The sequence below is a fragment of the Pinus tabuliformis genome, chromosome 7, assembly GCF_031772625.1.
Source record: "Pinus tabuliformis cultivar Carrire ecotype Pingquan chromosome 7, CPIR1, whole genome shotgun sequence".
NCBI classification, from domain to species: Eukaryota; Viridiplantae; Streptophyta; class Pinopsida; order Pinales; family Pinaceae; genus Pinus; species Pinus tabuliformis.
In genome coordinates this window covers 1,556,848,565-1,556,862,497 of record NC_142293.1, presented here as the reverse complement: position 1 = coordinate 1,556,862,497, position 13,933 = coordinate 1,556,848,565, and the positions used below count along the sequence as shown (strand labels likewise).

At 31.2% G+C, this 13,933-nt stretch overlaps 1 protein-coding gene across 1 annotated transcript; it reads left to right on the top strand.

Moving 5' to 3' along the window:
• Nucleotides 1-4,881: 4,881 nt before the first annotated feature.
• On the top strand, nucleotides 4,882-6,544 carry LOC149253904 (benzyl alcohol O-benzoyltransferase-like). The gene is made up of 2 exons (XM_089456964.1): nucleotides 4,882-5,313; nucleotides 5,404-6,544. The coding sequence occupies exons 1-2, from the start codon at nucleotides 4,882-4,884 to the stop codon at nucleotides 6,316-6,318; spliced, it is 1,347 nt and encodes a 448-aa protein (XP_089313090.1). The 3' UTR covers nucleotides 6,319-6,544.
• The last annotated feature ends 7,389 nt before the right edge of the window (nucleotides 6,545-13,933 follow it).

Below are 13,933 nucleotides of genomic sequence, written 5' to 3'. Positions count from 1 at the left end.
TACCATGTAGGAATTTACAGGGTAAGTTCCTCAGACAGAACACCAAATGACACCACTCACAAACATATCACAAATCAATACACCAGTATTGTTGATGTGGTTAAAACCCTTAAAGAGGGAAACAGTCCACGGCCTGAGCCAACGCGGCCACTTCAGGCAATTTATTAATAAAAGAATGAAAATTTACATAAGCTTCTCTCATGAACGATTACCTTAAAAATGACCCCCCATGCTCTTTAAATAGAGATCATGGACCAATCGGGTGTTAAGCCACGGATCAAGTGTCGGTAATACCGAGGAGAGAGAATGAATTGTCGGATCACTACATCTCGTGACCGTCGGATTGTAAGTTACAAGAGTACATAGTAAAGAAACACATTTTACCTAACTCCACACTAGACCAAGTTATACTTAAGTATTTCCTATGTGTCGGAATATCCTAACAAAAGGAAGTTAAATTACACAATCTTTTTTTGTATTTTTTTACGATTAATTTTACTCAATATTAAGCGGAGATTTTTAAGAATCACAAGATCAAGTTGTTTAATCTACAATTTTTTAAGAATCCAAATAAGTCATTTAATCTACAAAATTTGAGTGTCATAGGGTTTTTTAATCTATTTATGTATTCAAAAGAGTATTTTGAACAACAAAAATTCACAATCTCACCTAAAATTGTATCACCAGATTCCACTGCAAAGGTCATTATTGTCTATTAGCTTCTTAGCATAATATTTTAAATACCACTTTTCCGCTCCATATTAAATAATGAGGAAATTGTGCATTAATTACATTATCTCTCTGTGAAATTAAACTAATTACATTATCTCTCTGTGAAATTAAACTGGAAATTGAAGTATTTATTTTTGAAAGATATACAAATATTTTTATGACTATTTTTTAATTTGTTATTGTTAAGGTAGGTAAGTATTATTTTTTTTTTATTTTTTTTTTAAATTTAAAATGCTACATCGAGTATTTTTTTAATTTGTTATTGTTAAGGTAGGTAAGTATTAATTTTTTTTTTTTTTTTTTTTTTAAAACGCTACATAGATATATTTTGATAATGTGGTTGTTGAGCCCAAATTCTCATGATTCTACAACCTAGTATGATATTCCGTGTTTAACTTGGAGTTGACATGTGTGCTTCTATATATATATAAAATAGATATGATAAAAATAAAAATGAATAAAAATGTTTGGTTTATTTAATTAAAAGTATTATAAAACATCAAGTAGTAAAAATATTTTACTCATTCTCAACCATATATATATATATAATAAAAAAATAAAAATGAATATATCAGTGATGATTGACACTATGTGATTTATTTTCACTAGTTTCAATCCCACTTCTTCACCCTTGTGAGCATCACCCATGCAATGAGTGTTAAGTGGACTATTCAAAATGATGAGAGAAATTACGACTACCTCTCATGGAAATGGTCATAGATGAATGACTTACTTAAAGCAGTTGAATCCCAAAACATGATATCTAAAATAAATATATGTATTTGGTTTGTTTGATTAAAAGTATAATAAACATCAATAATCTCATTCTATGTCCATACTATGAAGGATCGGTAAAAACTATATATAGCGTTAAAAACTATATATACATTATATAAAGCAACTGAAAAAATAAAATAAAATAATAAATAAATAAACTATTGAGTCGATAGGGGGGTCATTTTGCATCGTAGTATGATGATTGTAAGTATGTCAGTGCTCAACTTGGAGTTGACATCTTAAAAAATATATAAAAATTGTATAGAATAAAATATGCAATGGGGGTTGTGAATACAATATTTTAATATGAATTAATATTGACATATACTTAAAAATATATTAATAATAAAAAATCATTTCAATGTACATATTTTGCAATCTCTATAGCATTCAAAAATACAATTTAAACAATGAAAAACTACATATTGTTTGTTGCACTCTAAACTAAGTTTTCACCTGAAGAAATTTGATCCCTCTCTATTGATTTTAAATTTGTGCTTAAAATGGATCTATACTAGTAGGTGAAACATTTTAAGCAATCTCACTACTATGCCCATGTAAATTTTGATCCATTTTATACATTAAAAAATGCAACATAAACAATGAAAAATTAGAAGGTGAAATTACAAATGGTCTCTCTCTCTATATATACTAGAAGATCAAAATGAAAATATTTTATTCAAATTTTGCGAAGTTTTCAACTCAAAAGTTTTGATCCCTCTTAGATCTTGTTAGAAACGTGATTAAGTTATCATTAAAAGTGGTTAACATAAGTTGTTATTAACAAGATCCATCTTAATCATGGATCTAGTAAGAACTGAGAGGGATCAAATCTCCTGAGATGAAAACTTATGTTAGAGTTAAAAATTTGAATAAAATGTCTACACGTTGATCCTATATATATATAAAAAATAAACTAAAAAAGAAATTCAATTAATATATATATATATCTTTTTAAACTTTTAACTACTTTATTTCTATATAAAGTTGATCATATAAGATTATGTTGATTAATATTGACATCAAAATATTTTATTTATGGTTGAGAGTGAAAGTTAAATATTTTTACCACTTCTTAGTATGGTCATAAAGTGAGATTATTGATGTTTTATTATACTTTTAATTAAACAAACTAAACATGTATATTCATTTTTGTTTTTTTATTATATATTTTATTTATGGTCGAGAGTGAGCGAAATATTTTTACAACTTCTTCTTAGTATGGACATAAAGTGAGATTATGATATTTTATAATACTTTTAATTAAAAACTAAATAATTATATTCATTTTTGTTTTTTATTATATTTGTCATTATATATATATATATATATATATATATATATATATATATCAAAAGGGGCACATGTCAATTCCAATTTGAACATGGGCATACTTTACACATCTCTTTGGGTTGTAGAATGAGCCTCTCGGCTCAATTAGTATTTATATTTCAAATTTATGATTTTTATAAGTATGAAAACATTTAGCTCATGATATATTTCACATTGCCAAATTTTTAAAAATTCATAAAACTTAACTAAATTATAATTTTATTTTAAATGATTTGTGTTATTAATAGAAAAAGAATATAAATATATATATATATATATATATATATATATATATATATATATATATAAAAATTCTTATGATAAATAGACTTTGTCGCAATATCAAAGGTCAATCTCATGATTAGTAATGCCACATGCCAAAAAAAACATAACTCATATTTGTATGACATGAATATGACATTTTTTAATTAATCAATTTAATTAAAAATGTTGAAGGAGTATAACTACTTTTGAAATAAATCTCAAGTTTTCACCTATTACTACATCGAAAAATATTCTAAAATATTTTGTAAATTAAATATCTATTATTAAAACTATATCATAAAATTTATTATGATAAATAGACTTTGTCGCAATATCAAAGGTCAATCTCATGACTTAGTAATACTACATGCCAAAAAAAACACAACTCATATTTATATGACATGAATATGTCATTTTTTAAATTAATCAATTTAATTAAAAATGTTGAAGGAGTATAACTATTTTTGAAATAAATCTCAAGTTTTCATCTACTAAAATATTTTGTAAATTAAATATCTATTATTAAAACTATTTTAAAATATTATGTAAATTAAATTTCTACCATCCACTTAATCACTTGCACAACGGATTAAAGACTTACCCTTACTTTATCATGAAGATTCTTAATTTCTAAATAGTCTTTGTTACAATACCATGGGCTAATACTATGGCTTATCAATACCACATACCTGAAAAAACCATAATTGACTTTATATGACACTATTTAACATGAGAAATTTTTAATTAATAAGTATAATTAAAAATAAATAAATAATTACCATAATTGACTTTATATGATACTATTTCACATGAGAATTTTTTAATTATTAAATTAATAAAACAAAAACAAAAAAAATTACTTTAAAGGTAAATTTCAACTTTTGACTTATGTATATACTTATAAATATTCTAGAAAATTTGACATGGATACACTACTATTGGTTAATAATATGGTTTATCATTATTACATATTTGGAAAAACCTTAATTGACTTTATATAATACTCTTTCACATGAAATTTTTTTAGTTAACAAATTTAATTAAAAAAAAAAAAAAAAAAAAATAATTACTTTGTTCATAAATTTCAACTTTCTAAATAGTCTTTGTTACAATATGATGAGCTAATACTATGACTTATCAATACCACATATGTGAAAAACACATAATTGACTTTATATAATACTCTTTCACATGAGAATTTTTTAATTAATAAAAAATAATTACTTTGAAAATAAATTTCAATTTTGACTTTGACTTATGTATATAAGTGCAAATATTCTATATAAAATTTAACATATATACAATACTATGTGCTAATACTATGACTTATAATGCCACATACTTAAAAAAACAACCATAATTGAATTTATATAATAGTATTTTACATGAAATTTTTTTAATTAATAAATTTAATTAAAAAAATGTTCATAATTTTAACTTTTGACTTATATATCACTCTAAATATTATACTAATATTCTAGAAAATTTAGAAAAAATCAGATCCATACCATTTCCTTGAATTTAAAAAAAAAACTATTATAAAAATAAAAATTTAAGAATCCAATTCCATAAAAAACATATGACGTCACCTTTGTTGTACATCTTTCATGTTTAGTCTGTCATGGCGGATGGTATTCGTTATACTGGTCACATCAGTAGAAAAAGGCGGGCTTCGATTTATATATATCTCACCAAACGCAGGCTTCAGCGTCTCATCCATCTTCGATTGCGTGCTCGCTTCATAGCCTTTCATTGATTCTCCACAGCTTTGTTTTCATGGCTGCTCTGAATATGAAGGTCACCAGAAAGCCGGCTATCCTTGTCGATCCTCTCCTGCCTACTCCCAAAGGGTTGCTATACCTTTCCAATCTAGATGATCAACTGTCTCTCAGATTTCATATTCCCAACCTTCAATTCTATCGGTTCGATCCGTCGAAAAAAGGTGAGGATCCCGCCAAAGTTATCAGAGAGGCGCTGGCGAAGGTTTTGGTGTTTTACTATCCTTTTGCCGGAAGATTGAGAGAAGCGCCCTTCGGTAAGCTCCTCGTGGACTGCACGAGCGAAGGCGTGCTGTTTGTGGAAGCTGATGCCGACGTTTCCATGGAGGAATTCGGAGACCTGCACCCACCTTTCCCCTGCTTGGCTGATCTGCTGCATGATGTGCCGGGCTCGGAAACTATTACCAATTCTCCCCTCCTCCTCATTCAGGTTAATTGATAACTCATTCTTTGATGAACGCAATTCATATTCCAGTCGAAATTATGTTTTTTTAACGTGTTGCTTATCACGATATTTCAGGTAACGCGGTTGAGATGCGGAGGGTTCATTTTCGCCCTTCGTTTGAATCACACCATGAGCGACGCGCTTGGCCTCGTTCAATTCTTGAAAGCTCTCGGCGAAATGGCGAGAGGGGCTGCGAGGCCTTCGGTTCGTCCAGTCTGGGAAAGAGAAATCCTCCGACCGCGGACGAATCCCACAGTTAAATTCCCCCACTACGAATATGATCAAATCGAAGACAAAGACGGGCAGATGGCGAACGTGAAGGAGATGAGGCAGAGTTCATTCTTTTTCGGGCCGAAGGAGATCGAGTCGCTGAAGAGACAAGCAGTAGGGCAAGGCAAGTGCCCGACCTTTGAAGTTCTATCGGCCTGTTTGTGGCGTTCGAGAACGAGGGCTCTCCAACTGCCCTCTGAGCAGGAAGTTCGGTTCATATTCATGCTGGATGGCCGAGCGAGATTCGACCCGCCGATTCCCGAAAACTTCTACGGTAATGCGATCATTTTCCCGTGCGCTAAGACGACCGCAGGAGAGCTGGCAACCAAACCGTTGTCCTTCGCTGTGAAGTTGATCCGCCAAGCGAAAATGAGCGTGAATGGCGAGTACATGCGATCAGTGATAGATTTGATGGAGTTGAGAGGGCGCCCTCTCTTCACAGTGGTGGGCACCTATGCGGTCTCGGACTGTACTAAGATCGGGTTTGGAGATGTGGATTTGGGGTGGGGAAGAGCAGCCTACGCCGGGCCAGCACAAGGTGGAGTGGGACCAGCGGCAATGGCGGGCTTGGCAAGCTTCCTCATCCCTTATCGTAACAGAAGTGGGGTGGAGGGCATAGTGGTTCCAGTATGTTTGCCGCCGGCTGCTATGCATATATTTGAAGCAGAAATCAATGAAGCTATCGAGAACGCAGCCCCATATCTACGATCCTCCCTATAAAATAGCAATCTCTAAGCTTAATTATATTAAATTGCTGTTAATTGAATAAAATCTAATATTAAGTTGCTCTTACGTGAATAAAATCGGCACACTGCGCAAGAGTGTCCTTGTATTTCTGTGAAGTAAATTGGCACACTGCAACTTCTTGAGTTGTGTACGGTACAAAGGTCGTTGGGATTCGTTTCATCAATTGAGAATATATGATTCTTATTCATTGAGATTGTTATATTTCTTCTTATTAACCTTGCGAAAACCCCGCCGTGTTTCTAATCTAAGAGAAAGTGGAGTTACATCGAGTAAAAGAAGTTCCATTACATTAGCCCGCAAAATTCCACTTTGGATGGCAGCACCCATTGTTATAGCCTCGTCTGGATTAACACATTTACTTGGCGTCTTTCCAAAAATCTCAACAACAATCTCTTGAACCCTTGGCACCGGGTACATTCCTCCCATAAGAATAACTTCATCCAATTCCAATGTGGTAATCCATGCTTGTTTTTTACAACTCTTGGAAGGGATTCTTGTTCTCTCGATTAAGTGATCTGCTAAGATTTCAAACTTCAAATGAGTTAATGTAACATTCAAATGCTTTATACTCGTGATAAATGGTAGATTAATCTATCAACTCCACAACTCCACCTTCGCCTTTGTAAGGCTAGCTTATCCTAGGATAAGTCATTTTTTTTTTTTTGTCTTTTTGAGCTCAACAAATAAATACTGGAGCAAAGCACCTCACCCCCAAAAAATAAATTATCACCATGTGTGGCCTTTATCTATAATAAAAAGCTAACAAGGTTACAATAATTTGCGTGATAAAGTAGAGAATGAGAAGAAATAAATAATGAATGTAAAATAACTTAACATCTCAAAAGAAGGAACATGCCTCGAATACACCAGGGGATATTTCAAGCATTGTTACATCGAAAGTACTCCCACTAAGATTCAACACAACAACTAGGCCCTCCTTCTCATTCATGCCATAAGAAAGTGTTGTTAAAGTACGCTTATTGCTAATTCTTTTTACATCCAATCTTGTAATTTTACCGAGATATTTCGTTGCTCAGCACTAAGCATCACTAAAATAGAAAGACATAGTAATGACTACATCTAGACAATATTTCCAAGATAACCCTGGACAATTTTTTCCTAAGAAAAACTAGGTGCAGAGATGAATGTAGACTAGGTGTAGGGATGAATGTAGACTAATGCACAATGCAAAATTGAAGAGCTACGGTGAAAACAAATGGAAAAAATAGAGCACACGTGTCTTCTATGTGATGAACAATCCTTTTCAAAAAATAGTTATTTAGTTATTTGACTATTGTGCACTTATTGCCTTTGCATTGAAGATTGTTGATCCATACGTATCTTCTATGGGATGAACAATTTTTTTCATAAAATAGTATCTTTTCATAAAATACTTATTGCCTTTGCCTTGAAACTATGATGTTCGTGTTGATCCACACTATTGTACTTATGCTTTTCCATACGTGTCTTCTATGTGATGAACCATCCTTTTCATAAAATACTTATCTAGTTATTTGATCATTGTGCACTTATTGCCTTTGCGTTGAAACTGTGTGTTGCGCTATATGATGTTCGTGTTGATCCATACTATCGTACTTATGCATTTCCATATGAACGTTCGCTACCTCACTTTCCGATCACAGGCCACCCACGACCATACTTAGACTTTTTACGTACATCAAAATTCCTATCCAAATATTATTCGGTAAATAAATCCCAACATTTGTATATATGTGATGCTATAGAATAAGCTATCAAAATTAGCATGTAATAAATCTCAACATTGGTATATATCAAAATTAGCATGTATCTCGTTAAATAGTACAAATGCAAACATTTGTATATATGTGATGCTATAGAATAAGCTGCATGCATCTCGTTAAATAGTACAAATGCCTTTGCCCAACAGGGAAAAAATAATTCAATCATGATTATTACTATGTCTTAATATTCATAATCTGTTACAATCCTTCACATGATATGTACAAATGCCCATCCAATATAAAACAAAATCCTCTTATTTTTTGATAAAATTAACAAATATATTTAAATGAATACATAGATTTTAATTATAATTCATGGTTTTTGGAAAAAATATTTTTTTTTTTATAAAATCAAAATATTTAAATATAGATTTTGAGTCAATTATGATTTAATTTGTTTTTTTATTTTTTGGGGAAAACAATTAGAGTTACTAAATTGTATTGTTATTAAATTTAATTTTGATGCTTTGGGGTCCAAAACTTTTTGAAACTCATTTAAAGCTTTAAATGATTATTTTTTAGTCAAAAATTTGTCAACAAAGTTCATAATACACTAAGAGCTTTCCAATTGAAAAATCACCTTAATAGGAGTTTGTTGAGAAAGTTAATTTATATTGTTGACCAAAGTGATATTAAATAGATGTTAGGTCAATTTTCATTACTTACAATGTGGAGCTAGTCACACCTTGACCACCCTGATACTAAGTAGATGCCATGCTAACTAGCATCACTGAGAATGTGGAGTTACTCACATGTAGAATTTTAAAAAGGTATTAAAGAGACTAAAACCTTCACATTGATTAGGTATTGAGACATGTAAAAACTCTTAGCTTAACCCTAAATTATTATCATATCATGTTAAAAATTGAGTTAAATTGGGTTAAATACTAGGTTTATAGGAAACAACTTTGAAGGATAAGAAGGAAGTAGAAGATCATCTTAATGTAACAACCATTTAAAACATACATTATCCATGGAAACTCCATAGTGGCAGCGTTTTCTTTATATTTTCACTTATACACATGTGAAAAGAGTAGATCATATGCCTCTCCCCCAACTTGGATTTTTTGGATTTTTTCAAAGTACATCTTATGTTCGTGTTCTTTATACGTATGATAAGTTATGCAACATTAAATATGTGAATGAAATAAACACGTCATCTCTCTCTCTCTCTCTCTCTCTCTCACACACACACACACACACACACACACACACATATATTCGAACTAGGTGTTAGCCCCAATGTTGGATGGAAGAGCGATCTCTCTACTTGTGGGATGCTATGATGCTATGATATGTTGTTATTCTCTCCCCAACCTTTAACTTTCTTGTCATATTCAATAGTTTCTTTGAAGTCCTAAATTCCTCATATAAATTATAAAAATATGTCTTCACAAAGAATATATATGTGTGTTTGTTTAATATTACTATAAAGACTAAATATTATCTTTTTATTTTAGTCTAAGCCTAGGCAAGGGCAAGCCCCAATGTTGGATGGAAAAAAACGATCTCCCTACTAGTGGGATGTTATGATGCTATGGGTAGATCGTTTTTCCATTCAACATTGGAATTAAATGTATTTTGGGTAGTTGGGATAAATGTTATTATTCTCTTCCTAGATTTTATCTTTGTTGTCATACTCCATCCAACATTAGAATTGGATATATTTTGGGTAGTTGGGATAAATTTTATTATTCTCTTTTTAGCTTTTGTCTTTGTTGTCATACTCAATATTCTCCTAAAAGTCCTAAATTCCTTATATAAAATATAAAAAATATATCTATATATCTATATATATATATATATATATATATATATATATATATATATATATATATATTTATTATACTAAAAAACTAAATATTATTTTTTGGTTTTAAGGGAATGAAAAATAGAAAATTAAAATATTAAAAATTATTTTTCCTTAACCTGAGTGGTAGGTGAGAAATTTAAATACAAAAAATGGAAATTAAATATTAAAATATTGAAGAAAATAATTAAGATAATTTAAATTAGGGAAACAAAATAAATTTATAGTATTTTTATTTTAAAAAAATCAATTAATACTACTACATTATTATTAATTTTGTATTTTGTATTTTAAACTGTATATAAAATATACATAGTAACAAGGGGCTTACCATATGAAAAATCAAATCTTTTTCTTTTAATTTAAAATTAAAATTAGATTATTATTAATAAATTATTTAGGAGATATAAAACTCAAGGTAGAAAATAATACTATAACAATTTATAGTCTATAATCCAAACACATTTCATCAATAGAAAATAACAAGATAGAAAAAAATACAACTAACAAAAAGAATAGAGACTAGTGGAAGATGATTTTTGCTCGAGAGCAATATCTAGAGTTACCTCCTCCGTTGTTGATGTTTGCAATGGAGATTCTTAAATTTTAAATAGGATTTGTTACAATGTCATGGGCTAATACCATGGCTTATTAATACTAATGCCCCAAAAAACCCATAACTCACTTGTTTATATGTCATTTTTTAATTAATCAATTTAATTAAAAGGGAAAAAAATAACACATAATTATTTTGGAGATAAATCTCAAGATTTGATTTGTGTATATTGTTATTAATATTCTAGAATATTCCTTGGAGGTTAAGTCCTTCCACCTAACACAACCATATAAATTAAGCGGTTGGTAAATTCCCATAGACATTAATCTATAATAGGTAACAAAAAACTTATTACATGACACATCTCACATTGCTAAAATTAAAAAATCATAAAACTAATTAAATTATAGCTTTATTATTATACAACTTGAGTGGCCTAATGGTTAAGAGCATGTGTTTCCTAGTAAGAGGTCACAACCAGAGGGGGGTAGAGTATGTATGCCTTCAAAGACTTTAGCAGTTAAGGGAGGTTCATCCCTTGTCCCACAAACAAGGGACTCTCATACACCAATTTGGTCTCTGGACGTGACATTAAAATCAAATATATTATTACTAACAATTACACCAGATGTTACGAATGAAACACCGTAAGGAATAAATTCGAGAAGAATAACATGAGCTTGAACACCTACTAATTCTACACCTTAAATGCCCACTATGTTGCAAGAATGAAACCTTGAAGCACTTATTTTAGTTTTGAAAATATGCTCATTTTAAGGTTAGCCCCTCCATGCTCTCATCTAATATTCCCTAAAATATTTCTGTATTGGGAGATTCTCTCCCCTGGGCCATATATTTTCACACAACACAAAATATATTAGAATTGGTACCTTATATCTTTGGAACACAACAAACATATGTGTATCAAGTGATTTTAGCACATTGTTGAGGTACTTAACAAGAAGGGTCTTTCATTTGTACACATTTGAGTTTGCATATCCAAGCAAAAATGTGGAGGGGAGGATGGAAATAATCCACTTACATGAGTTAATGGACTACTAGATAATGCACAATAAACAAAAGTGTCACCTCAAGGATATTCTCTAGCACACTACACACTCTCAACCTTCAAGCAACAACATTAACATAAGGAAGTCAAGTTGTAAGAGAGTGTCAAGAGAAGCAAAGGCATTGACCCGCAACAAGAACCCTAAAGTGGTCTCTCACTTCGACAAATTTCCTACTATTGCTCTGTCCATCATGATGAACCCACACATGACAATTATGGATAGCTGATACTAAGCCCACAACTAAAGGTTTGGGGCCTCCTCCCAAGGATGAAGACTCTCCTCCTTGAATGGGTTTAATTCTTGTAACATCATGGTCTATCTACTGAGTTTGACCATCTGCATCAGTTGAAAATATATGACTCTTATTCATTAGGATTGTTATATTTCTGCTTATTAACCTTGCGAAAACCCCGCCGTGTTTCTAATCTAAGAGAAAGTGGAGTCACATCCAGTGTAAGAAGTTAACCTTACATTAGCCTGCAAAATTCCACTTTGGATGGCACCACCCATTGTTATAGCCTCATCTGGATTAACACATTTACTTGGCGTTTTTCCAAAAATCTGAACAACAATCTCTTGAACCCTTGGCACCCGGTACATTCCTCCCATAAGAATAACTTCATCCAATTCCAATGTCGTAATCCCTGCTTTTTTTTTACAACTCTTGGAAGGGATTCTTGTTCTCTCGATTAAGTGATTTGCTAAGATTTCAAACTTCAAATGAGTTAATGTAACATTCAAATGCTCTATACTAGATGCATCTTCCATGATAAATGGTAGATTAATCTATCTAAGAAGAATATGACAACTCCAACTTCGGTTTCTATGCAGCCTCTTGAAGCCTTTGTAAGGCTATCTTATCCTAGAATAAGTAATTTTTTGTCTTTTTGAACTCAGCAACTAAATACTCAAGGAGAGAATTATCAAAATCCTCACTCGCCAAAAAAGTATCACCATTTGTGGCCTTGACTTGCAAAAAGAAGTTAACAAGGTTACAATAATTTGTGTGAAAAAGCAGATAAGGAGAAGAAATAAATAATCAATGTAAAATAACCTAACATCTCAAGGGAAGGAACATGCCTCAAATACACCATTGGATATTTCAAGCATTGTTACATCGAAAGTACCCCCACTAAGATTAAACACAGCAACTAGGCCCTCCTTCTCATTCATGCCATAAGAAAGGGTTGTTAGAGTAGGCTTATTGCTAATTCTTTTTACATCCAATCTTCTAATTTTACCAACATATTTCGTTGCTTAGCGCTAAGCATCACTAAAATAGAGAGGCATAGTAATGACTGCATTCTAGACAATATTTCCAAGGTAACCCTCGATAATTTTTTTTCACAAGTCAAGAAAAACTAGGTGTAGAGATAAATGTAGACTAATGCACAATGCAAAATTGAAGAGATACGGTGAAAACAAATGGAAAAAATAGAGCACACATGTCTTCTATGTGATGAACAATCCTTTTCATAAAATAGTTATCTAGTTATTTGACTATTTTGCACTTATTGCCTTTGCGTTGAAACTATATGCTGCACTATATGATGTCTGTGTTGATCCATACTATTGTACTTATGCTTTTCCATATGAATGTTTCGCTACCTCACTTTCTAATCACAGGCCACCGACAACCATACTTAGACTTTTCAATGTTCATGGCTACTACGTACATCAAAATTCCTATTCAAAAGATTATTCGGTAAATAAATCCCAACATTTGTATATATGTGATGCTATAGAATAAGCTATCAAGATTAGCATGTATCTTGCTAAATAGTACAAATGCCTTTGCCCAACAGGGAAAAAATAATTCAATCATGATTATTACTCTGCCTTAATATTGATAATATGTTACAATCATTCACATGATATGTACAAATGCCCATCCGATACAAAACAAAATCCTAATGTCTTATACCAGTACCAAAATAGATAGTAGCTTAACATTCACATGATACATGCAAATATCTGATTCCATACTCCATCTTAGTATCAATCATTATTTACGATCAAATATAGTTTGAACACTTTGTAAAGTTAAAAAAACAAATCCATTGTTGCCCTACCAGTAGCTTACAGGTAGTTAGAACATTTTTGGGATGTACCTATTGCATCCATGAGGAACAAAGATGAACCAAAAAGTGGAAGTTAGCAACTCCATAATAACATATAATTAATGCTTTACTATGACCCAATTTAGATACATATAAAGATTTGTCGTGTCCAATTCTAGTCATCTATCCCTAAAACTTTGTTGAATGTTACAATGATCTTTGTCAATCAATGATATGAACCAATTTCATTACAATATCATGGGTAGCATACCTCATAACCAAAATCGCATGTAGAACACATAAAGCATAACTAAAACATATGTTCTTGT

Bases quoted from the DNA above. Each gene is read 5' to 3' on its own strand.
- LOC149253904 (XM_089456964.1), top strand. From the start codon at position 4,882: ATGGCTGCTCTGAATATGAAGGTCACCAGAAAGCCGGCTATCCTTGTC. The intron at 5,314-5,403 runs GTTAATTGATAA...ACGATATTTCAG, and splicing joins CTCCCCTCCTCCTCATTCAG to GTAACGCGGTTGAGATGCGG.